This window comes from Ambystoma mexicanum, chromosome 7q, assembly GCF_040938575.1.
Source record: "Ambystoma mexicanum isolate Mex_15411 chromosome 7q, UKY_AmexF1_1, whole genome shotgun sequence".
NCBI classification, from domain to species: domain Eukaryota; kingdom Metazoa; phylum Chordata; class Amphibia; order Caudata; family Ambystomatidae; genus Ambystoma; species Ambystoma mexicanum.
The window spans coordinates 70,142,235-70,169,159 of NC_090941.1; the positions used below are offsets into that span (position 1 = coordinate 70,142,235).

Genomic DNA, 26,925 nt, shown 5'->3' on the forward strand with positions numbered 1-26,925 from the left:
GAAGAATTTCATTAGGTGCTTCCTTATGGACAATGCATACCTAAAAAGACAGAAGTGCCCACCCAACACGTGGTTACTTCGCCGACAGCAACTACCCACAACAATGTTCTCTCGGTCTCGTATAGGCCGGGCAGAAAAATAAGAGATGGTACAAGTCCTCCTGGGGTTCATTGCATAAAAGGCACGATTGATTGACAGTGTCTCCGTACCAAACTGCCACCTCTGCTCATAGAAAGACATAATCAAAGCGTGCCCTGGTTAGGAGTATTCGCTGGGAAGGCGTCTCAGCCCATAGCAGGTAGTTCTATAGGCCAGTTGCCATAATAATTGCATGCCTCCTATTCTGCTGTTTCAGAATCTCACAGGACTCTTCTCCTCTAAATACAGGTGGGCCCTCAATGGCATTGTTCGAATTTTGCCAACAGTTACAATATCAGGAGGTGGGTACAAATAGGCTTGATTAACTTCTGCAAGTTTTACCTTGACATATCTCAACCAGGGAATTCTCCAAAGTGGATCTTTGGCAATCAGATATCTGATTCACTCCTGGGTCAGAGCTGCCTTGGCATTGCCCCAGAGTCTGAACAAATGAAGTACAGGCTGTGCAGAGATTGTATCACTAATGAATGGACAGCCTAGTTCTATGTGTACACCAAAGTTGGTAGCCGAGCAAGCGAGGCCCAGAACTTTCTTGAAGAAGTTGTTCTCTACTTTTTGGATGGAATTAACATTACTGTAACCTCACAGCTACATGCGATACCTGTCAACCAAGACTGCCTTTCCATCATAGGTCTTTAGCACCAATTTGGTTTGGCCTCGAACATACCCATGGCCCTGATTACCCCAACTATAGCCTGCTTAAGTCGTGCTGGCTGTTGGTTCACATGGGGGTCTGGGCCACAGTTAGAAGAAAACCTGTCCCCCAGATAATCCAAATGATGCACTCTGGGAATATGTACACCCTTACAGAGCATTGCCTGGAATTTAAGAGTGTGCTTCCTCTTGTAGCAGGCGATTACAGCTGATTTTTGGGCATTAACCCCAAGGTCCACAAAATCCATGAATGAGGTATAATTATGGATAAGTCTCTGCAACGCTCGAGGGGCATGCACCATTAGGACAGTATTGTCCGCGTAAACCAAGAGCGGCAGAGGCAGGCTACCCTACATAGAGACATCAGGTGTAGAAGTAAGCAGATGGTCATACAAGCCATTTAAGTATAAACAAAAGAGCAGGGGTGCCAGGATACAGCCCTGGCTCACACTTAACTCCACTAAGAAAGAGGTAGTGTGTCTCTGATTGGAATCACTCCTCACACAGACCTGGGTTGTACTGTGCAGTCTAGCCAAAAGGATAACCAAAGCCTGTGGGCAGTTCACGTGCCAAAGCTTTGCGCGATTGACATGGTCTAACGCTGTGGTCAGATCCATGATAGATCAGCCCCTCTTTTACATACACACAATGGGCTAGCACCAGGCAGAGGTTGAGAGACTGCTCAGAAGCAACGAGAACTGGTCTGAATCCCAGCTGTACAGGTGAGCGAACGTTACTACACACTGCCCAGGACTCCGACCTTGCTAGGATGGCTCACCCAAAGATTTTGAAGAGGGAATCCAAAAGGGAAATAGGCCTATATGAGTTTGGCAGAGCAAGCAGTCCTTTCTTATATATAGGGCGACGACCAGGACGCCGGGATCATAGACCCTGCACAAATTGCATTGAAACCAAATGCCAGGACTGGTGCCCACCAGTCAGTTCAGATATGAAGAGGTCAGCCGGGAGATTATCTGGGCCGGGTGCCCTATCGCAACGCTGGCACTTAATGGCTTTTAAGATTTCACACACAGTGAATGCTATCTTTGCATCATTGCCAACCTCCACATTCCCTACGGGGACCTCTATGAGATAGAGAATTAACAAATAGTATCCTTCATTACTCTGTACAATAAATACTGATTAGGAAAACATGAACAAAAGAGATAATCGGATGTTATGGAAAAGAGTTCTAGGACTGGCAAATTCCATTCCAAATGCAGTTATTAGACACGTGTTTGGTCTGATCTCCTTAGCCACCAGAGCAAATTGGAGAAAACTAGCAGGGTTTGCCAGATTGCTAAATGTTCCACCAAAGTCTCTATCACCGGAGGGGGGAGAACAGACATCAATCTCAGCAACCACCATAAACTATTTCAAAGCATGTATGACTGAAATGCTAACATTAATTGGCTCCACGAGGGAGGCGCTAACTATTAATACATGCAACGTCAAAAAGAAGCTGTTTAAATACGACTGGTGAGACAACTGACTTTCTGCCATCATAAACGATCTACACTGAATATGCAAAATTCATTAGGAAAAGGGAGGATACAATGAAATGCATATCTCCCTTTCCTTGTCCCAACACTCGGACCCTATATTTAGGTTTCTGACTAAATCAATTTTTAACCTTGGAGTGGAAAGGAAAATGGGACAGGTTTAGAATGGATATGCACTGGAGGTTCTGTAATGATTGTCAAAAAATTGAGTATCTAAAGCATTTGGTCTTAGACTGTCATGCGCTCCGAGAGCAAAGACTACGATTTTTGGGATCAATACAGTTGACTGAGTCCATATGGATTAGGTCAATGTGTGGCAATCGCCAAACCTTAATCTCATCATTGTGTGCCTTTCTAATGATACCTAGGGTAAGACTGGAGGCCCCATAGACACCTCTAGCTATGTTATATTTTTTCTGAATGTGAGACTGCTTTTTTTCTGAATGGTCACATATAACAGCGGGTGGGCTCGAGCGTAATACCATTGTGTTCTGGGTAGGAATTACCAAGAAGCAATATATTAGCTACATGCTGACTTTGGACGTTCCAAGTTAAATTGACGTTGTGACAGTGTGTATATCGTATAATGCATAGAGGAGTTACACTATGTGGTTTCATTCTACTTATCAAATTCATTTAGGTAGTATGTCTTTTTTACTGTATGATGTGAAAGATTTATACTTTTGTTTATAAGCCAGAACACAATAAAATAAAATAATAATAAAAAAAGAACAAACGAGATACAACACTTTTTGTTCACACAGTCTAGAAAAGTTGAACAACCCAGTGCTGGATAGTCCAGAAATGTGTAGAATATGTGATGCCCCTCCCAGGATGGCTTCAAAATATCGTAAAATTATGCCTATGACAAAAATAGTATATTGACCAATGGGACAGATTGTGGCTATTTTGGTCAACAGAACTAACGTGATATTTCAAGAGAACAATACGAGAAAATAACAGAGAAAGCATTTAATACATACTTCGATCTAAATTTGCGACTTATACAGCACAAAATAAGGGAAGATCTATATTGGACTCCTGATAGACTGTTTATTCGAGAATGATACCTGCTGAGGATGCATTAAAGCAAAGGGAACTTTATTACACCTATTATGGAGTTGTTCTAGGTTAAAAGAGTACTGGTCAGAGGTGTGTGATAGACTGAATATGATATCAAATATAAACTTTCCCAGAATTCCTATTCAGATGTTTATTTTTAAATATTTTATTTAAATGACATGGTTGAAATACATCAACCTTTAATATACATAAACAATATATTCATGCATTTCATACAATTCATATTTCACATTAAAAAACAAACAAAAAACATTTATAAGTCACAATAACACAATTTCTTTTCATATAGAATCGAACAATCGGAAACATACCAAAAATAGTACTGCTGAAGCTCAGTGACTCAATCAATCTAAATTCAAGGAGTTAATAAAAAATGAAATCGCAATCACTGAGGAAGTAGTACGACCTGCGAGAAGCAAGGACCAGATAAAATCATCTCGATCACCATAATTCCTTTCATTACATATCTAAAATCTCTTAAAGTAGCACGTAAGTAAGATAATGCACTACAGTCGAGGACCCAAGACGTAAGGTCTCCAAATCATTTGCACAGAATCTACAACCCGCTTTATCGAGGGGAAACAGACCAAATCGCATTAGAAGTCTTCTAGTATGTATAACATTCCATCAGAATTGCACAAAGCACAACTGAGTTCTTCTGTCTGGGTAAATGGTGCCAGAGTACCCAGCTCTTTATGTTCGCTATGTATATGTTGTAGGGAGGGATACGCATGTAATAATTGTAACATTTTAATCCAATCCCAGAGAAATAATCTAATTTTAACTTTCATAGGATACCTACAGATCTCCTCGGTTGTACTTCCTGGATCATCCAGGATGCCAGCACACAAAGTATAAACTTCTTTCAGATGTGAAAGCCTGCTAATCTAGGTACATTTTATTCAGGTCTATGAAAAGAGAGTTCCCAGGTGGACTTAAGAACTTTCTCACCAGCGAAGGAGTCTCCAGTATGCTCTTGCCTTAAGGTAGACAATCCCCCAGTTCATACCTAATTAACCTAAGTGGGATGCACGTTGGAGCTTGCAATACTCTATTCCAAATGTTCCCTTCTAAAATCTTTATTTGATACACCTCAATTCCGTATAAAAGCTTCAGAAAAACTTTTGCCTGATAGTATCACACTGCCGTTTTCAGGGAGAATTTCCCAGATTTAGCGTCCACTCTGGACAATTGGTTTGACAAAGCAGAGACATTCTCCTTAGACCAGGCTGTTATACTCAAAATATTAGGGCCCCCATTCACCCGAAATCCTAGGTATGATAAATAATTTACCTTCTAGATTTCTTTCTTTCCTATGAACCACCTCTGTTGGAATTGCTTCCTAGATTTTGTCAACTGAATAATTTTTATCTTTTCAGAATTAACGATCAGTGACAAACCCTCTACATACTTCACAAATGCATCAATAAGTCTCTGTAGACCAACTGTGGTAACATCAAATAAAAGGAATTAATCCGCGTAGGCAAGCCATTTAAATCCAAGTACTGCTATTTTGGGAGAGACCAGGCCCGCAGATGACAAATGCTCTCCTACGTCTGCTAGATACATATTAAACAGCAGGGATGCTAGCATACAACCTTGTTGTACACCCATGGCCACAGGAATGCTTTCAGAAAGGGAGCCCACATGATTCAAGCATACTCTTAATGCAGTTTCTGAATACAAAGCCATTATCAGTCTCAAAAAGCCTTTGGAAATTTCCCAGGATGCCAATTTGTGCCATTGTAGACCCCGGTCTACCACATTGAAGGCGGCCGTGAGGTCTAAAGATGCAACATAGACACACTCATATGTCCCATTCCATGCCAAAGATTGAAGACAATTCATTATGTTCCATTCAGAGATGTGCCCAGGTTACACATAAAGCCAGTTTGCCACTTCTTAAGTATACCAAGTGCTGATTGCTATGATTCTAAATTAGACCGCAAAATAGATGCGAACACCTTACTGTCTGCATCTAAAATTGCGACTGAATGGTAATTGAGGGAAATGAACACGTCACCTCTTTTAAAAATAGGTATTATGTGTGCTGTAGACCAGGTTTTTGTGTACACTCCATTCTTTACAATATTCTCAAATAGAGTGTAAAGAATTTCTGACCACAATTGGGGATACACCCGAAACAAAATATTTGATAGGCCATTGGCCCCAGGGGCTCTAAACAAACTTATTTTATGTAGGCAAACCCTAACATTTTCTTTACTGGAATCAGTGACCATTAGGTCTTCTTCATTGTCACACAATTCAAGTATATTCTGAACTCTCCTGAAAATACTTTAGTAAAGTGAGAAACCCAAGTTACTTCATCCACTCCATTCGACTGAGTCTGGCTGGATTTTATCGATTAAATTTATAATTTTCCATAATGCGCTGCCATCTTTATCTTTCAGAGAGCGGAGCATCGCCTCAGCGTCTTCTTGCATACGCATGCTTTGGGTTTGGATGAGCCAATTGTATTACACTATGCGTCCTATGCATCACTTCCTGCTTATCCAACACAGAGATTAAGGGAGCTTTTTTATAATAACCTACTGCTTTCCTCATTAGTTTCTTGCGGGTCATTGCTTTCTCACTATACATGTGAGCATGATAGATTTTTCTCACTCCGATTACCCCGCTTAAGAGGTTTACCCTCTGTTAGCACCGTGGATACACATTTCCCAAAATGTGCAGGTGTGAAAACATAATATCTGCATTCCTCAGAATTTCTTTTCAGTTAGTTGGGAGAGGGATTGATTAAACCTCAGCACAGCACCCCCATTCCACGTGATCCTGTTCCCACTATTATTAACAGTCAGATCCTTGGAGACTACTAATCAGGGCTGTGGTTTCCCGACGCCAATCTCATTCTGAAAGACTGTTTCCATCATAGCATGATCACTATGGTTGGTAAAGTTGGGTTCAAATCGTAGACAGCTAAGGGCCAACCAATCGTCAGTAAAGATGTAATCCAAAACTGGCGAAGATTGTCCATTTGACCATGTAGGTAAGATCTGCTTTCCTTGGTCATTTAATGGGTAAAGGCCAAGTCCCTCCAAACATGTGGGCCAAAGCCTTCCATAATTACTTTTTTTACCATTCTTCTTACCCCATCATTCAAACTTAGTTATAATTTTTCATTATCTGCCTTAAGGCAGTTGGAGTTACGATCACCTACTAACATAACGTCTCTCCTTTTCAGGGTTGAGATGTTACACCATTCCCAGACAAAATCTTCTATGCCCTACAAAAATTCTTCAAGTTCCACCAACCGATCATGCCAATAGACATAAATTATCAACAACTCCAAGCGACCATCTATTGCAGTAATTTCGATAGTCGTAGCAAGAGCACCTTGACTAATCTCAATTGTTCCTAAAAGTTGATAATGTAAGGAGGCCGCCCAAGGGGCGACCCTTAGGACTCTTAACAGCCATTTGACTAGTCACCAGATAACCCTCAAATGTGGGCAATTGCGTCACCATGTTTCTTGTAACCTAATCACAAGAAACATGCTCAGCCTATTTGTGACCTCCACTGAGACAAAGAGGTGCCCATGCCCTCTTGTATTCCAACTAACTAAACTCAGTGGGTTATTTTTAAGTAGATCTACTTTAAAATGTTCTCTAATGTTTCAGTTGGCCCTCAACCAGTTAACTCAGCCCAGACCAATCGTTGGATACCTCAGATTTATTAATCTTCTTTTGTAGATCACGAATCAATATTCGGGCATTTTGATCCCTCAACAAACTCTGGTTATCAGAAGTAGTATGAACCTCCTCAATTACTTTGGATACATCAAAACCTTGTATTGTAATCCCATCCCCTTCCTTCAATATAATGTCTGCTACTAAACCTGAATTAAAAACAGCCACTGAACGTGTCCGTTTTTGACAATCAGGAAAATACACCTTCATTATATCTGAGGAGGCAATACCAGCTAAATTCGGTATCCGAGAGAGTAGCTGTAACATAGTTGAATGCCTGAGAACAATAGAATTATTTTCCGGCAGCACACTGTCAAAGGCCAGTGTGCAGTTTATTTTTGTCTTGGAAACAAGACCATTTTTTCCCAGTGCCATCACGTGAGAACCCTACTAATATTTTTTCCTCTATTATAGGACCTTTTGGTTTACGGTCCCACAACAGTTTCTTTCTCACTCAGATACCTCTGGGTATTAAGCAGGTTGTAAATAACCTATCATATCATATATCAAAAGGCTCACTTTCGTCCGTTCGGACTCAATTGGGGGGCTATATACTGCTTGACTTTCAACTTTAGGTTGAGAATTCATACATACTTTTTACCTCTCCAACCACTACCCATAATCGAGGATGTAGGGAAGGACACACTTTTCTTTTGTCCCTCTGAAATGAGCTCATCGCTCAATCGGTCCAAAATCTTTGGTTGGGGCTGAGTTAGTAGTATCGATATCACTTGTGGAGGCAAAAATGTACATCTTTCCTCGTTCAATTTGGGAATAACTTCTTTGTTTCCCCCTCCCCACACCCTTCTCCCTATAGCACTCTACTGGCCAGGCGTGCCTCTGCAGATCTTAGACTTATTGTTATGAAATGTTTCATCCAAATCGTGGCAATCCTGCTCGGGAGCCTTTTTCACCTTCTCCTTTGGACTGTTCATTAATCTCTTTTGCTTAGAGATGCCATGCTCAATTCTGTCATTTAAAAAAACCTGGTCTCCATGAAGGGGCGGGGTTGGGGTACAGGCTTCCCCAGCGGAATCTACACAAATGATTTTCCCATTTTAGCCGGGCTAATTTTTGGGGCGTTCTTAAATAATATGACCCTTACCACCGGTTGATTTAAAAACGTAGACATAAAAGATTTCACCCCTCCCCCTTTGGATTTAGGAGGTGACATGTTCTTAGATTCTTTTTGGGCGGGATCTCCCCGAACCTCCTGTAGTTTCCTTTTTTTAGATGTAAAAGTAATTATCGTGGGCAGCCCTGCTGATTCCATCCTTTCACTGTGAATACCAATGGGTAGATCCGTAACATCCGTATTTGGAGGGCCCACAATTAAACAATCCAGATCCTGTTTGTCCCCCTGTGCTGATTGATTCTTTGAATCATCTCTCTCCATTAATAGATTATTATTATTTCCACCAATTGTAGCCCCCATACCTCCCCTCCCAATCTTGCCTGTTATCCTAGATTCAAGTTGGGATAGCTCGTCTTTCAAGCTCTGCTTCGATTTCAAAATCTCAATCTTTTCCACCAGTGATTGAAGAACAATAACATTTTTCCTAAAGTCTTCTTTTATCCCTTTATATAGGGATATTAGGGTATACAAGACTTGGTTAATTTCCAAAATGGGCTCAGACGTCAGTGCCCACCTGAGGGACGCCTCAGTAATTCAAAAGGGAGAGGGGATACTAATCGCCCCTTTCTCTATCACCCACCGAATGATTGGTACCAATGGATATGTATATTAATGAAATATACAGCGAGAAATCCTCCTCCACAACGACTGACCCATTAGAAACATCTTTAGGTTGTTTTGTATTCCCCTCAGGTAAACCCTGTGAAGTAATCTCCTCTTGTAGACCCCCAAAGATTTCATCTGTAACCAGGCCCTTCGTTAACCTTTCTTTTGGAGAAAATAAATGAGGTAATAAATGACCCCCTTTTTCCACCCCTTCTTAGGGTAGGTCCTAATAGCCTTGGGAGCTTTATGGTTCACTCTACCCAAAGGGCTCACCTGAGCGTGCGACTCAACCTGAGTGGCATCCCTATTGTTCATACTCGGAGCCACCTCAGGGGTTGAGGGGAGGGGTAAAGATATATCTAGTAACATCTCAGCATCCGAGATGTACTGTGGTTTCTCCATGCCCGTGATGTAACTTTTCCCACTCCTTAATTCACGCATAATAGACAAAAATGGAGGGGAAGTATAAAAGTCCTGAGACGGACGATGTGAAAGTCCCTGGGCGTTGTTAATCCAATCAAGTTCCTCACAACTTGTTTCCCCCATGTCCTTCGTGACAGGCTTAAAGGACAGCTACCTATAATTTTGCAAGATATAGACAATTATATAAAAGTAAAAAATTATAAGATATTATACTTAAAAGTTGTGTAATGTCATCCAGGGACCACACCGCTTCGGGGAGACCAAGTGTAAGCGCACACAATTAACCTGAATGGTTACTGAATAGTTCTAAACTCTTTTTCCCTGTAGCAAACTAGCTACAATTCCTATTAATCACACAAGCAGTATAAACTATAGTCAGCTGGATACAATTGTTATTGCTCTAGCAAACCACTACCGCTTAATCAGTTTAGACCAACAAAATAGAATTTTGATAACATTTTCTTCCCCTTCAAAATTCTAATATTGAAGTTGCGATTCCAGCTTATCATATAATTAATTATACATCATAACACTTTGAAACAAGTTAGTACTTAAAATCCACTTCAGTAAACATAGTTCGGTGCAGTAACTTATTTTTAATTTTTTTAATTTTTTTTTTAAACAAACAACACTCCAAACAATACAACCATTTAGGACATTCATAATCAATATTAAAGCATTCCATTCTAAAATGCACTCTACTGTCCTCCCCTCTGACCCCCATTAACTTGAGCCATTCCATCCGTGTTATCCACCTTAGCCTCTTCATGTGTCTCTGTTATCATCTCATCCAAGTCATCTGCTTCGCGATCGGCCTGGTGGGGGTTTGCCATTGAAGCCCCCATTTGCCTCCAGGCTATCGGGGGACCCACCTCCTCCTCCCCACCTCTAGTGACTGCTTCATACCAGGCCACAGATTCTGCCTCTGCCCATTTCAGGAGGTCGGCCCACCACATCTCCAATCTGGGCCGGTGGCCCGCCTTCCAGCCCATTGCAATTCTGCGCTTGGCCAAAATATAAGCCAGGTCCTTCATCTTGCTAATATGTTTTAGGTCACGTGGCCTGGGAAAGCTCCCGAGCATGCATACCCAAGCAGATCCAACGTCAAGCACTACCCCACTGCTAGCCAATCTTGTTTTCAGTTCTATCCAGAATCTGTGCACTTCTGGGCAGGCCCAGAACAAATGCAGCAGCCCAGCCTCCTCCTCCCCGCACCTGGGGAATTTCTGTGCAGCTGAGCCCCCAAACCTAATTATTCTGCCGGGGGTCAAATATGCCCTATGGGTGACGTATAGCTGGATCTGCTGAAGTCTCGCATCCCGGGACACCTTCTTATGGTACCTTTGGGCTCTGTCCCATTGACCGTCTGTCATGGGTTCCCCCACCTCCTCCTCCCAATCATGCCTCGACTGGAGCAGCTCCCTGCCCGCCTTCATACTCATTAACTCATATATCCTGGATATTTCGTGCCCGCCCTCCGAGACATTATACATCATTTCTATGGTGGCATCAGGTTGTTCTGCAAGTACTGTTTCGGGCCACCTTTCCCTCACCCGTTTCATAATTCTAGAGTAAGTTATATGTTGGCCTTTATGCACCCCGGTCTCCTCCATCAATCTCTGGAATCCTAAGCCCTCCCCCTCCTGCCATATGTCACCCAGGGTGGCCAGGCCCACCGGTTCCCAATATCTGCGGACCCCTTTTATCAGCTGGGAGTCTCCCCCACATAACACCACCAGCGGGACCTGTTGAGAAAGCGGGTCCGGGTCACCAACTGTTCGTCATGCTCTGCGCCAGACCTCCCAGCCCAGCAACCTTACCCTCCCCGCCACTTTCGTTTTAGGCAACCACACTGTCTCTCTGAGAAAATACAGGGCTGAGTCACCCCGCAAAAGCCTGGCTTCCGCCAAATCATTTTCCGACAACCACCTAGCCACGTATAATAGCTGTCCCGCCAGATAATATAATTCAAAGTTTGGCAAGTTAATACCCCCCTTTTCACATGAGTTTTGTAATTTCCAAAGGGCCTCCCTGTTCCTAGAGTTGTGCCATATGAAGCCCCTGCACAGGCTATGAAGTCTGACAAGAAAGCGTTTGGGAATCAAGTACGGGACATTCACGAAAAAGTGTAGCAGTCTGTGCAACACAACCATCTTAAGCAAAGCTTCTCTTCCGATCATAGCTAGGAGCAATCTAGACCAGAACGCCATGCTGTTTCTGATGCCTTCAATCGCCTTCTCCGTGTTATATTTATGCTCTGCCTCTATACTGTGGTATACATTTATGCCTAGGTATCGGAACGTCTTGGTCTGCCAGGGTATCTGCAAAATGGGCAACTTATCCGGTGGAATGCCCCTGTATCTCCCCAAGGGGAACACGCTTGACTTCCCTGGTTTTACCAATATGCCCGAGAGGGTGGCATAACGTTCATCACCTCCAGGACATATTGCTGGTTCTCTTCCAGGAAGCGCAGATAGAGGAGCATGTCATCGGCATACAGTGATATCAAATGTGTACCTCCTGCCGTTTGAATCCCCACCTCCCCATATTGTTGCCTAGGGCATACTGCCAACGGCTCCAGCGCGAGAATATAGAACATGGGCGACCATGGGCATCCCTGTCTGGTCCCTCTACTGAGTTGACATTTGTCTGAGATTATGGCGCCTGTTTTAACCCTAGCAATCGGGGAGCTAGATAACATCTTGACCCATTTTATGTATCCCGGCCCCATCCCGAACACTTTCAGGGTCGCCATCAACCATTGCCACCTAACTGAATCGAAGGCCTTGACCGCGTCCAATGACACAATGGCCTGTTCACCCGGGTCTTTCTCCGTTTGGTCAATAATATGATGTAGCCTCCTATGATTGTCAGTGATGTTTCTGCCGGGGACGTAACCTGTTTGGTCTGGGTGTATCAGTCTGCCAATTACTCGCTTGAGCCTATTGGCGAGCACCGCTGTGAGTATTTTGCTGTCCTGGTTGAGCATCGATAAGGGCCTGTATGACCCACAGTTTGCTTCTGGCTTACCTGGATTCAAGAGCGGGATGATCACTGCTTCTCGCATGGTCTCTGGCAGCTCCTCCCATTCGTAGGCCTCGTTGAACATGGCCAGCAGTGGCTGGAGCAACTCCTGCCTATACGCTTTGTAAAATTTGCTGGGTAGTCCATCTGACCCAGGCGCTTTACTCGTGGGCAGGTGCTGGATCACTGTGTCCAGTTCGCCCGCAGTGATTGGGGCCTCTAGGTCTGCTCGTTCCAGGTCATCTAGGGTGGGCAGGCCTATATCTTCTAGTGTTTCCAAAATTTCCAGGCCCATGTCTCCGCCTGTATCCTCGTACAGGCGCTTATAATACCTGAGGAACTCTTCATTCACACCGTCCTGGGTATCGTGAATCTGGTCCTCTTCCCCCCTAATTACTCTAATCACTGATTGGGGTGTCTCATTTTTATATAACCAGGCCAGCAATCTGCCCGGCTTGTCCCCACCCGCATGCTGCCTTTACAAGTATTTCTTATAATTCAACTTGCATAGCCTGTCCCAGAGCTCTCCGCTAGCACCCTGCAGCTCCCTCATCCTTGCCCCATCTTCCCGGGTGCCCCCCCCTGCACATCAAATCCTATAGCTCCCTTTCCGTATGCTGCAACTCCCGTTCTATACCCCCTTGGAGCTCCATGGATTTCAATATGGCGACCCCTCGCACCACCACTTTAAATGCCTCCCATACTGTTCCCACTGATTGCAGGCTACCAGTATTAATGTCAAAGTATTCCGTGATGGCCTCCCTTAGGTCTTCTCGGAATCCTGAGTCCTCTAGGGCCTCAGCTCTAAGCCTCCACGTCGGGATACGCTCCCTAGGGGGATGGTATCACCACTCCAGGACCAAAGGGGAATGGTCCGAAAGCACCCTGGCCCTATATTCTGCTCCCACCATTTCTCCTGCTATCTCCACGGCAGCAAACACATAATCCAGCCTAGTGTGCAGGTCATGCAGTGCTGCATAGTGTGAATAATGCCTATCTGTTGGGTGCAAACTCTTCCATACATCCTCCAGTTTGAAGTCTGTCAACAGTGCCCAAAGCGCTTTGGCTGCCGGGATTGGTTTATCTAGCTTACTATCTGACCTGTCCATCTTGGGGTTCAAGGTGCAATTGAAATCACCTCCCCACAATATCGCTCCACCTAGCAGGGGGCTGATTTTACCATATAAGCACCTAAAGTAAGCCGCTGTGTCCTGGTTAGTGGCATATAAGTTTATAATGTTCACCTCTCGATTCTCCAGGAGCCACTCCGCACCACCATCCTACCTTCCGGGCCTATAGTGGACCTGAGCAGCTGAAACGGCACATGCGGTGCCACCCATATAACAACTCCTCTCGCATACGCCGAGTATGTGGTTCCTGTGACACTTCCTCTCCATTTTCTCTTAACCACCTCCAGTTTCTCCTTGGTGAGGTGGGTTTCCTGTAATAAAGCTATGTCGATCCTCATCCTCCTCAGATACATCATTACTTTATTTCATTTTAGGTAACTATTGAGACCCCGCACGTTCCAGGTCACCAACCTGAGATTACCCAACGCCATTGACATGGTATCCTGCCTCTCCTCTCAGCTTCCCATTTCGCTCCTGATAACACTGAGTCTAGCTCATTCCCATCCCAACCCCAACAGCCTCCCCTTCCCTCCCTTCCCCAACTACAACCCACTGCACACAACCCTTACCCTCCCCCCTCCCCACCCAACCCCAACAAATGCCTAGCTCCATCCCTGGATCTCAGGCCCACTCGCGTTTTGTCTCTCCTCGGAATACCCGAAGACAACCACCCGGCAGGGTGTCACCGGACTACCAGTGACCTAACTAAGCTTAATGCTATGGGGGTACAAGGGTTGGCTCCCAGGAGCTCCCGCGTATATGTTTAAGATTATTCAGTTCAAACGGATCCTACATGCATGTACATCCCAAGCAACACCTTCCCTCTCTATATTCCAGTCCCAGTGTCTTGCGTGATGTCACCCTAGGTGCCACCGCCGCATATTACTTATCTTATTCACCTCCTGTCTGGTTACCCGATTCTTGGGGGCTGCTCTGCATGTCCAGCCATCCCATGGCATCCTCCAGGGTTTTTAAAAAAAAGGATGCTGTTCCTGTGGAACACCTTCAGTTTGGCCGGGTAAAGCAACATATATTTATGGCCTGTTTCCCGCAGTCTTCTTTTCACTGCCCCAAAGTTCATCCTGTTGCGCTGCACCTGCAAGGTGTAGTCTGGGTAGGCGGTTATCTTCGCTGACCCCTTTTCAATTGTTCCACCCTTCGGAAGAATTAGAGTATCCTTTCTCGATCCCGTTGATTCAGGATATTCGCAATCAATGGCCTAGGAGGGGTCCCTGGTGGCGGCTTCCTCATCAGGGCCCTATGCGCCCTCTCAACAGCAAATCCCTGGGACAGCACCCCTCTGGTTATTTCCTGCAGTAAGATAGTTTCGACTTATTCCGTTGGGTTGGGCCCTTCAGTTCCCTCTGGCAGGCCTATAATGCGGATGTTATTCCGTCGGTCACGCCCTTCTGCTTCTTCCGCCCTGCTTTCCAGGTTGCCCACTCGCTGCACCAGGGCATGAAGTTCCGATTTGTGGGCGCCGCAATCCGCTGTGTTCGGGGCCATCTCCTTTTCCAGGTCCCCGGTGTGCTCTGCCAATGTCCTAACATCTTGTCTAAGGAGGTTTACTTCTTCCTGGACCGCCCCAACTTTAAGGTCGAGTGCCACTTTAAGTTCGTTCATGGCCAGTCCCAATTTGGTTTCCCAGGCAACTTTCAGGTCCGCAATCGCGGCAAGCACCTCCTGGATTGTGCCCAGTGCCTCTGCACTCCCGGCGGCAGTCTTATCTTTACTCCTGGCCCCTTCTGCCACTGGCGATGTCTTAGCATAGTCATCCAGCGTGGGATTCTTGCTCTTCGATCTTACGGTCTTGTTAGACATCATGCTGTACCGACCAGATGTGGGCCCACACAACAGCCTTTCTTCTGCAGTCCTGCTCCGTGTTGGGCGGTTCCCAGTATTTGGGTCCAATTCGGCCGTGTCGGGGGTGTGTGCTGACTGTCTGTAGCCCTCCTGGGGTGAGCCGTGTCCACACGCATGATGATACGGACTTAGTTGGTTCACGTGGGCTTTGGTCCGGATTCTTCCAGTTACTTGTGTTCAGGCGCATCTACTGCCACTGCGCGCTACAGCTTCGGGCCCCGACTAGGCCCCACGGCTTCTCCTCTGGCGGTGATGCCCGTGGCGGTTTCTCTACACTTTGTGAGAGTGCAGGCTGCTTCGGGCGTGCCCCCAAGTATTCAATGTAGGCCCAAAGGTGGGCCATGTCGCTCTGCTCCGTTCCGTGGGTGGTGTGGGTTCCTCAGGACTAGGGCCCCCTTCCAGCGGCCCGTTGACTCATGTGTCCTTCCTAGCTTGTTGTGTGTGGGCACTGACACCGTGTTAGTAATGTCCGTGTCTCCTGTGAAGGGCTGAGCTCTCAGGTGTGCCTCAGCGTCCTATGTACCACATTGCTGGCCCCAGTGCCTCTCTGCCTTGTCCCCAGTCCCAGCGCTCAGGTCTCCCCCTTCAGCCAATGTTTATAGCAGCTTTCACTCGGTTGCCGCGGATATCATAATATGTAGGTCTATGCCCTCACTTGTGGCCTCTTACTGCAGGCACGCATACCTGTGCTGGAGACCCACTGCGTGCAACGTTCGGGGCTGAGCCGCTGTCCGCCTGATCCTTCAATGCTCGGCAGAGTACTACCTTCGGGACTTCGTGTGCACTGGCACAACGAATCCCGCGTGCCTCTGGCCCCAGCCGGCTCGTTACAGTTCACGCTGGGCTCCAGCGCGTCCGCCTCTGCTGCAACAATATGGTGCCTCCCGCTCCGTCCGGCACACCCCCGGCTTGGGGGCAGCGGGGGCCCCTGTTCTTCTCAAAGCCTCGGGGAGTGGTGTCTCTGTGTGCGGCAACGAGCGTTTGCTATTCAAATGCGCTCTGCTCCGCGGTCTGCCACACGTTTGGGGGCGATCCTCCTCGGCCTCGCGCAGCGTCACAGAGGCTGCACAGAACAAAATCCTCCATCGCTCCTCCGTGTGTCACGGGCCACGGTCTTTGCCCCCTGGTCTGGCGGGACACTCCTCCACTCAAGTTCTCCAGACAGCTCCCGAGCTGGACGCCTAATGTCTCGGGCATCCGCTGCAGGCGTGATTTGCACCGCACTGGCCTGCCAGATCCACTACCGAATTGCGGTCAGTTTATGGCCCTTTGTCCACCTTCGGCCATCTTGTGGACTCCCAAGTCACGGGCACTCCGTTTCTACAAACAGCTCCGGCTCCTCTGTCTCTGTCGATCGGGCCGTCCTTACGCTCGGTCCATGCCCCCAATGTTCATATTTCCTCAGGTGTGCTGTGGGCATGCATATTCTCCAAAAAACATTGTTTTTCCCAAGAATCAATGACGGATCTGCGGGAGCTCCTCCAGGGCACGTCCTCTCACGCAGCCATTAAGCCACGCCCCCTTCAGTAAACATAGTTAATCATATTTTGCATAAATGTAAAAACAGTTCATTATACGTGAGCAGCGTATAGTGTAACAATTTCCTCTGTCAATTCGTTAGCAATTAACAACTTAGTGAGGTTGGCAGTCCCAATGTGCTTGCACTTTTAGAAAAAAAGCAAAGATATTTAAAGTTCAGACACAGGCTTAGTTTCCAATTCGTCGCCCTTACAGGTTGTCACTATTGTTCTCTAACTGAATGTCGCGGCTCAGAGGCTTAATTTGCCAACAAACACACCAGCATTCAGCAGTACTTAGAAGACTTTAAAAATGAATCATTTACTGCTCAAACTCGCTTGCAGTATTGGCTCAAAGTCACTCTAAAGAGCAGTAACAGATTAATTGAGAAGTTATACACTCTGTGATGGAGCTCAAAGGTTGTTTGCGCCCGCAGTCACTCCAGCGCATTGCACTTACTTGTTTACCATCCCGAGTAACCAAATAAATCTGCGACGGAGCTCGAAGGTTAGTCACCAACAGTCACTCTGCCACACAATAGATTCCAAATTTGTGGTCATTCACAGGTTACATTGATTAATTCTATTAAGTTCTCATATTACCACTCTTTCGAACGACCATTGCGTCCACTCATAAAAGTGTTCCGCTTGGTATACAAAGTCAGAGGCAAAAGCCAAACTGTGAAGACAGTAAGCTGTATAATCGGAGGGCTGCTCATACACTGTCAAATGAAAATCCAATAAGCATGGACGTGTAGTTTATACTTAATCCCCCAGTGACAAGTCACACGTTCATAGCGGGGCCACCAGGGGGGAAAAGGATTACAGTGTATTTTCTACGGGAAGGAGTTACTCTTACCCAGCAGTCTGTTGCTCATAGTAAGGCAGTGCAGGCGGAAATTCTAATCAGCTTGTTGAGCTGGCTGTTACGCCAAGCTCAAATACACAAACTCGATAACTCCACTACCGCCGAACACTCTGCCAAACACTCCGCCACGCTCTGCTTGTGGCAGGTTTTTTTAGCAGGTCAGGCTCCTCCTTTCCCAGTGAGAGTTGAAATGGAGAACAGACTTCAAATTGAAATTGCATCAAATTTCACGTTGCAAGGAATAAATCAGTGATTCTCTTGCAGATCAAACACTCTGCCAAACACTCTGCCATCAGATGTTATTGTCAATGATAAAAGGAAATTAAATCACCTGTGGCCAGACGGTGGATTGACAGAGCTTGAGTAGTAGCTGAGAAACAGATATTAAAAGTCTGGAAAACCAGGAAAAAGCCACAGGATGACAACTGGATACCTGATCTACAAATATTATCTAGTTATGAAAAGGTGATGTATACAAGGTAAGATAGAGAAGAGTTTTTTAGAGGTGTGCATGCCTTTTAATGAATTAAATGGATTCAAACAAATGAGGTTTTCAGTTATACTGTGACTATCAAAAATACGCAAAGATAAAAATGGTACTGTGCATGTATATGCTAGTCCTTGTATGTTTTGTGTTTTGTCTGTGTGTGTTGAATAATCTCTCAATTGTTACAGGATTATAGAATTGCGTAATTGATTAGTTCAGCAGCAGCGATTATTTACATGTTCATTCTCTTTCTTTTCCCCCTTCAGTTTTATTTGTACTATTGTAATGAGAACTGTTTATGATCCTGTATTAAGAAGAAAAAGTTACTTACCAACTGTAACGTTCTTTCGACTGGATGTTCCTCCCACATATTCCTTATCTTTGATAAATCCACTTCCAGCTTGCTGGCTCGGGAAAAATGTTCTACAGTAGAGGGCGCTGCGCGTCGACGTCCCGTAAGTCGGTCTCCCTCAAATGCCTCTGTATCCACGCCGACGTCACCATAGGTATAAAAAGTCTTGCGCAGCATCCGTTGCTCAGTTCCGTTTTGAGGTGCTGTGTTTGGCCAGAATGAGATGGTTAGTACCCTTGAAGGAGAGTAGGCTGCAACTACAAGGGAAGTTTTACTGCGGGAAGGATGGGAGGGGCGATAAGGAATATGTGGGAGGAACATCCAGTCGAAAGAACGTTACAGTTGGTAAGTAACTTGTTCTTCGAATGGATTGTTTCTCGGGAGGATAGCTCAGGGGCAACGTGCTCGCCTTGGAAGCAAGACGACACGGAGCAACACATGTTCGATCCCTGGGTCCGAGCTTAGAAACCTCTGGGTATTAAGCGCGTTATAAATAACCTATCAAATATTCCTTATCTTTGATAGACTCCCAAAGCAGCAATGTGTAATAGGAGGCAGTAGTAAAACATAATGATTTCTTAAAGATGCACAGAGTGCAACACAGCTTTCCCAAATTTAGTCACCTGGCTAGTGGAGGAATCTGGACTGTAGAATTTGGTGAAAGTATGTGCAGAAGACCATGTGGCAGCCGCACATATGTCTTTAATTGGAACTCCTCTTTGGAGAGCTGACAAGGCTGCGATACCCCTGGTTGAATGAGCCTTGAGGTGTTGAGGAGGATCTTTTCCTGCCAATTAATAGCACTCCATGATAGTCAGTATTATCCATCTTGAGATGGTCTGTTTCGTGATAGGTACACCTAGTTTATGTCCTGCATACCCCACAAACAACTGATCTGCTTGTCTAATCCTAGCAAGTCTGTTAATGTAAAAACTCAAGGCACGCCTTGGATCCAGCCTGTGCAATCTCTCTTCCTCTTTCCCTGGGTGAGGAGGAGGGTAAAATGACGGCAAGGTTATTTTTTGTGATATATGGAATTCTGAGACAACCTTTGGGAGGAAATGTGGCTTCACTTGAAGAACTGCTTTATCTTTGTGAAAGACTGTATGTGGAGGTTTGCAAGATACAGCTTGTAATTCACTCATTCTTCTGGCAGAAGTTAAAGCCACTGGGAAGACTGTGAAACCTTAATGGACATGAATGAAGAGGTTCAAATGGAGGACCATTAAAAAGCTTAAGACTAGATATAAATCCCACAGGGGAACTTGAAAAGGAGTTGGGGGAAAAGCATTAGTCAACCCTTTCAGAAACTAAATGACTAGGGGCAACTTGAAATATGAAGGTTCCTCAGCCGTGCATTTAAAGATTGATAGCGCAGCGAGGTGACCCTTGATTGCGCCAACTTGAAGGCCTGAATTTGCCAAATATAGTAGGAAAGATAACACCATCGGTGTACTACATGAAAAAGGGTCAATATCCTTATCTCTACACCAGCTGCAAAATTTGTTCCAACAGCAGCGGTATAAAGATTTAGTTGCTGCCCTTCTGGCTGAAAGCAACACCTCCATTACGTTCTCCGGAAGGTCCCAATCTTTGTATCTCAACCTTTCAGAAACCAAGCGTGAAGGTTGAGTATCCGGATGGAGAACCTGACCCTTCTCTTGCGAGAGAAGATCCTCTCTTTCTGGAAGATGAATCAAAGGACAGATGGACATGTCTAGAAGATCTGGGTACCACGTTCTCCTGGCCCAATCCGGGGCAATTAGAATCATGGGTTTCCAGAATCGCATCAACCTCCTGATCACTTGAGGAAGGACAGGGACTGGAGGAAACGCGTACAGAAGTGGAAACTCCCAGTCCACCACTAACGCGTCCCCTAGAGTTCCTCTCGGGGGGAATTCCCTTGAGCAATACTGATCGCACTTCCGGTTGACACTGGTGGCGAACAGATCCACCTGAGGGGTTCCCCAAAGGGCGAAGATCTCTTGAAGGACTTCCTGAGCTAGTTCCCACTCATGGGAGACAGTGGTCTGACTGCTCAGAGCATCCGCCGCCGTGTTCTTCTCTCCGGCTAGGTGAACTGCCGACAGAGAGATTCCTTCTTGTATTGGCCAGAAACAGAGCTGCATTGCCTTTCTGCACAGTGGCTGTGACCCTACGCCTCCTCTTTTGTTGAGGTAGTGCATGGCCACTGTGTTGTCCGTCATTATCAGAACATTTTTCCCCTGTACTGATGGCAGGAAAGCTTTCAGTGCTAGTTTGATCGCTTCTTAGCTCCAATAGGTTGATGTGTAGTCTTGACTCCGATGTAGACCATCGACCGCTGATGGTTGTCATTGGCATGGGCTCCCCACCCCGTGAGTGAGGCATCTGTGACTACTGTTATCTCCGGCCATGGTTGCCAAAACGGTTCTCCTTTCAAGATGTTCTCCCGACAGGCCCACCACTGAAGGTCTTGTGCTACTCTGTTCGGGATTTGTAGGAGATATGACATTCTTTCTGAGAATTGCGACCACTTGGTCCTTAACGCCCACTGGAGAGATCTCATTCTCAGGTGAGCCTCTGGCACTAGAAAAATGCAGGATGCCATGAGGCCGAGCAACCTCAAAAAGTCGAAGGCTGGTAGACGCGGGGCATTTTCAAATCTGGTCACCATCTGAAGAATATCCGGAGCCCTCACCTCTGGTGGCATGGCTTTTCCCAGGGATGCATCCAGGACTGCACCAATGAACTGGAGTTTCTGTGATGGTATCATCTGTGACTTTTTTTAAGTTGAGGGAGAAGCCCAGCTTGTGGAGGAAGTGGCAAACAATCTAGATGAATCTGAGCTTGTTCCGGGGACACTGCTCTGATCAACCAGTCGTCCAGGTAGGGGTAGACCTGAATCCCTTCCCTCCTTTGACTTGCTGCCACAACATCCATTAACTTGGTGAAGACCCTCGGGGCAGAGGTTAGCCCAAATGTCAGAACCCGAAATTGATAGTGAGAACTGCTAATGACGAACCTCAGGTACTTATGTGCTTTTAATGGATTGGCACATGAAAGTAAGCATTCTGAAGGTCCAGAGATACCAACCAATCCTGAAACTGGAGGGCCTGAAGGATTTGAGAAAGGGTTACCATCTTAAATGTGTTCTTCCTGAGGAATCTGTCCAAGATGGGTCTCAATCCTCCGTCCTTCTTTGGTATTAGGAAGTAGAGGGAGTACCAAACCTTGTTCCTCTCCGCTACGGGTACCAGTTCTATGGCATCTTTCTCTAGCAGGTCTGAGATCTCCTGCATAAGGCGCGTGCCTTGAAACCTCAAAGAGTTGTTCCCCGGTGGATGACTCTGAGGAGTATGTAGGAAAGGCAGGCAGTAACCTTAGGCAATTGTCTCCAAGGCCCAAGCATCTGACGTAATAGGCTGCCATTATGTCAGATGTTGAGTTAACCTGCCTTCTACTGGTGTTTTATGTGGAGAGACCTGAGAGGGGTTTAGGAGTGGCTGACGCAGATGGTGAGGGTAAAGCAGCACCTGCTGATGCTGACTTGGTACCTTCGACCCATCCACCACAGGTGAATCGTCTCTGGCCCCTTTGAGCTGGCTTCTCTCTGCCTTTTCCGAATGCGGAGTAAAAACGAAAGGGCTTCACCCTCCAGGACGTACCTGTGGGGCAATTTGGAGTTCTATGAATTGCAGCCCCAAGGGATTTGGCTGCTGCTTTGGAGGTTTGCAATTTCTCCAAACTGTCATCAGCTTTCTTGTCAAATAGTGAGGTGCCGTCAAAGGGCATATTCAGAAGTCTGGCTTGTACATCAGGAGCAAAACCAGATTTCCGCAGCCACGCAAATCTGCGGATTGTGGTACTCGCCGCCATGGCTCTGCTGATGCTGTCAGCAGAGTCAAGACCTGTTTGGAGGGACTCACACATCGTATCCTTCACATTCTTGATGATATTCAAGAATGCGTCTCGTTCCTCCCCTTCTGGGAGACGGTCAGCCGCCAATGAAGCGCACTCCCAAAGGGTGTGGCTGAATCCCGCTAGTGTGCAAGTGGCGTTAACAAACTTAAGTGCCATGCTGCATGCCGAAAAGATCTTTTTAGACATGGCATCACATTTTTTGTCGTCTCCATCTTGTGGTATAGTGGGGTATGCCGATTTACTACTTGACAATGTTGCAGCCCACACTACTAAACTCTCTGGGATTGGATGCTTACTTAAGTATACAGGGTCTGAGGCCGACACTCTGTACTTCGCAGAGAGCTTTTTATTTACTGCGGGGATAACCTCAGGTGTTTCCCAATTTGTAGCTATTTACCTCTGCAATGCTGCATGAAAAGGGAACATAGGGTCTTCTTGAGGCTCTTTATCTAAGATGTCTGTTAGGTTATCTTGTTGGAAAGAGGGTGCAGGTGTTGACCACCCCATAAACTCCATAATTATTGCCATAAGTGATCTGTAGGACATTTCTGCATGCTCTCCAGGTTCTGGTCTGGCAAGGTCAGCCTCTGGAGAGGTACTTATGCCACTGGAACCTTGTAAAGATTCCTGAAGATCTCTTAATCTAACTTCCTCAGATATTAGTTCCTCTGGAATAGGAACACTTGTAGTTTGTAAGCCAAAAGCCTCATTATCAGAGTCTTCTCCTTCATCATAGATAAAGGACAAAGCTTTGAAGTAGTCAGAGCGTGGGTAAGGCGTAAAACCCATTTCAAGAGATGAGGGAGACAAATTGCTTGAAACACCTTGAGAAAGGGTTGAAGTTGTTGATGTAGACGTCAAAGGTCTCGACAAACGTACAAACGGCATTGATGTACTAGAGTATGGTCTCGATGTCGTCGAGAGAATCAGAATTCTACTTGTTGTTGGCGATATGATCGACGCCCCTTTTGACGTCTTTGAAAGATCCTTCGACACCCCGAGTACCGATGGTGCGGTCGGGACATGAGGCTTCGAAGGCCACTCTTTCATCGGTGCCAATGACACAGTCTTATGAGTCGAAGTCACCTCCGACGGTGGCTTCGATGACGCAGTTTTATGCAAAGGGTCCTTGTCCTTACTTGAGGGTTCATGACGCTCTCGAGGGTTTTTATTTGCCGAGGTCGACGACTCACTGCGTTTTTCTTTTTTGGGTCTTTCACCTGGGGTATCCCCATTAGGCATTTCTGAGGGGAACAAGGCTGTGTTCTCGAAGACCCTTAGCATTTTTTTGCGAAATACCTCCCACTTAGCTGGAGAGCTGTTTTTAGTGGGGCAGGTGACCCTTTCTGGAGAGTTAGAAGATGAAGAGGAAGGTGATGTATGACGCCTCTTCTTAGTATGTCTCGATCTAGATGAGTGGTGAGAACAACTTCGAGATCTCAAGCAGGAATGGTTTCTCCGATGGCAAGGAGACAAATGTTTCGACTCGGCTGAGGACAATTTCGAAGGGGTAGAGGATTTAACTGTCTTACCTTTTTCCAGCTTCCCCATACGCTCCCTCAAGGCTTTCACTGTCATGGACATACACTCTTCACATTCCGAACACTGGTGCTCTGAGCCCAGGTACCACAGGCAGATTCTGTGAGGATTGGTTAACGACATCTTTTTTCCACAAACCTGAAATTTTTTTAAGCCGGCTCGAGGCGTTGATGAAGCGGACGAAGGTGCCATCGTAGTAATTGAAGATTATTCAAGGAAATCAAAGTTTTTTGAAGATTTTACTGAGGAACCGAGCGCTGCGTCTCTGAGGCTTATGAAGCGTGGAAAAATGAAACTGAGCAACAGACGCTGCACAAGACTATTTATACCTATGGTGACGTTGGCGTCGATACGGAGGCCTTTGAGGGACACCGACTCAAGGGACGTCAACGCGCAGCGCCCTCTACCGTGGAAAATATTTTCCGAGGCCAGCAAGCTGGAAGTGGATTTATCAAACATAAGGAATACGTGGGAGGACACAATCCATTCGAAATTATATTCTTTTGTTATTTAAAATCGAAAAAAATAGTAATAACAACTCACTGCTAAAACAGTTACAGTAGTGCAGGGGTTTGTACCTTTGCCTCTCCCAATGTTTGACACTACAATTCCCATCAGCCCTAGTCAGCATAGTCAATGGTAAAACGACATGGGAGAGATGTAGGTTGCAAACTGCTGCAATAGTGGGGGTTATTTTCTCATTTAGGTTGAGCGGTAATGCCACTAGTATACTGTAATAAGAACATGATTAATAGGCTTTTATATGGATGTTGCCAGCTGGCATGTATTCTTTGATTCTCAGTGTATTGGTGAGGAGTTCTAATATGAGCATTGAAGACAAATATTTTCGGAATAATCTAGTAGCAACTTTCAGAGATATTCAATCCCTTTAACGCAAACATACTTTTTATAGTATTACTGTGCAGATTTTTCACAGAGTGCTAAGCGTGCCATTATAAATGAACATTACAGCATAATTAGGACTACACAAATGTGATTGAACGTTGCCTACTGCCGGGGAGGCCAGGCAAAGAAGCCATGTAAACTATTTCAACATACCTCTTGACCGTCCTTGTCTGCGGTGCCCTCTGCATGCCTAGCCACTGTCGATAGAAAAAGTAAGAGCCTGTGTAGGGTATCACAGTTGCAAGGAGGTAGAAGGTAAATGAGAAGCTGCATTGTAGACAGCTGTTCATCCTGCTCATACACTGAAAAAGAGAGAAATTAGCAAAAACATATTACTATGTAAATACTTGATTCCATTAGCCAAATGAGACAATAGAAACCACATTTCATTTCTAGATCATTTCACATTTTTCCTGTCCTCTGCCAAACAAACATAAAACCTTTGTACTAGGGTTTGAATATGCTAAATATGAACATGCGTTATGTATTTAAATGATTTCACAGAGAAGGCCATGCACCAATTCTAAATTCAACATTATGTTTTAGCGGACATTGACCTTGTTCAAAATAAATTTGGAGAGTGACAATGTGTCAAATTCATAAGGAGGATACGAAATTTGGAGCTATAAATCAGAGAAGCACTAGAAGACTATATTTTTATCAACTCGATTTGGCACTTGTGGTAAAAACAAATGTAAACTCAAAAAAATATCACCGTAAAAGTTACCGTGATACCATTTCTGCAATTTTTAGCACTGGCTGGATGAAAGGTGTTGAAACCAAGAGCACAACGCCAAAAAAACCAATAGCGAGACAGGCAGAAAAGACACATATGCGGTTTATTTCCATAAAGTTGTACAAAAACAGGTCAGGAAACCAACATACTACCCCATCCTAAAATGGAGGACGCCCAGCACAGAAACCTCAAGATTTTTATGCAGTTTTATACAAGGGAGTTTACACAAGAAAATCAGTATATGTTTAGTCTGTTACATTAGCAGTGCACTTACTTCCTAGTGGTGCATCCTGGTAAATGACTTTACAGGGCCATCAATGCCAGGTATATTTAAGCCTATCTACAAGACATTAACCACATCTACTACAGGATCTTTCTATTACACACAGCATTATCTAATTGCAGAATCAGCATTCATGTGACTGACATTCCAGTTCTCAGGCAGCTAAGCCTGACTTTGTGACATAATGCAAGGCTGTTTAAGAGGGCATAGCTGTGCCTCAGATGGTGGCTTGCATCATGCATGGTCTTATAGCCACTCATGTGCTTGCTAACCAATCATCTTGCGTTCCGCACCACCTCCCCTAGCATGGCAGCGGCTACCGCGTCACGGCCTTATTTATGGCTGCTGTTTTGCTCTGTCCGAGTCTCATGTAGGTTTACTGATCTGAAGTAAAATGCTACCAGTTTCAAATCTGCTCTGATTTGGAGCAAAAGTACAGTACATGGGATAATAGAATAAATAACAATAGGTAAAAGTACGCGCAGCTGGTGTCAAGTGCAAGTGCAGACATCGGGTGTCAAGTGCTGGAAGTGGGACTGAAGGGATACAGAAGACATTCCCCAAGTGCGGGGGTTGCCCGGAAGGCAGTGCAGGGGTGCTAATGGCAGGGAAAGGGGCCTGGGCCCGAGATCAGAGGGCGGCCAGGTAACCAGTGCAGTTTCAGTTTCAGCCACCAGGAATTTAGCTGGGGAGAGGAGAAGAAAAAGCAGATGCACTCGTGGGAGTACCGCAAGAGTACCGCTTGGCCGCTATACGCTGCAGGACTGCCGTGAGATTTCCGTGCTGCTTGCTGTTAGCGCCTTTGCGCTTGCCTTTGTCTTGGAGGAGGACTTTGGAGAATACGCCCATTCCCCAACACCAATGTCACCAGTAATCTCCCTTATCACGAGAACGCGCGCGCACTCGTGGGAGTACCGGAAGAGTACCGCTTGGCCGCGATATGCTGCGGGACTGCCGTGAGAATTCCTGCAGCTTGCTGTTAGCGCCTTTGCGCTTGCCTGTGTCTTGGAGGAGGACTTTGGTGGTGACTAAGGACTAAGGCCATTGG

General features: G+C 45.6%; 1 protein-coding gene across 2 annotated transcripts in view; it reads right to left on the reverse strand.

Moving 5' to 3' along the window:
* Positions 1-26,925, reverse strand: part of ARHGAP6 (Rho GTPase activating protein 6) — a 2,190,479-nt gene that overhangs the window by 304,326 nt on the left and 1,859,228 nt on the right. For both annotated transcript variants that reach the window (XM_069639186.1, XM_069639187.1), the window contains exon 8: positions 25,012-25,160. In XM_069639186.1, coding sequence (XP_069495287.1) covers positions 25,012-25,160 — 149 coding nt within the window. The remainder of the gene's footprint in view (positions 1-25,011; positions 25,161-26,925) is intronic.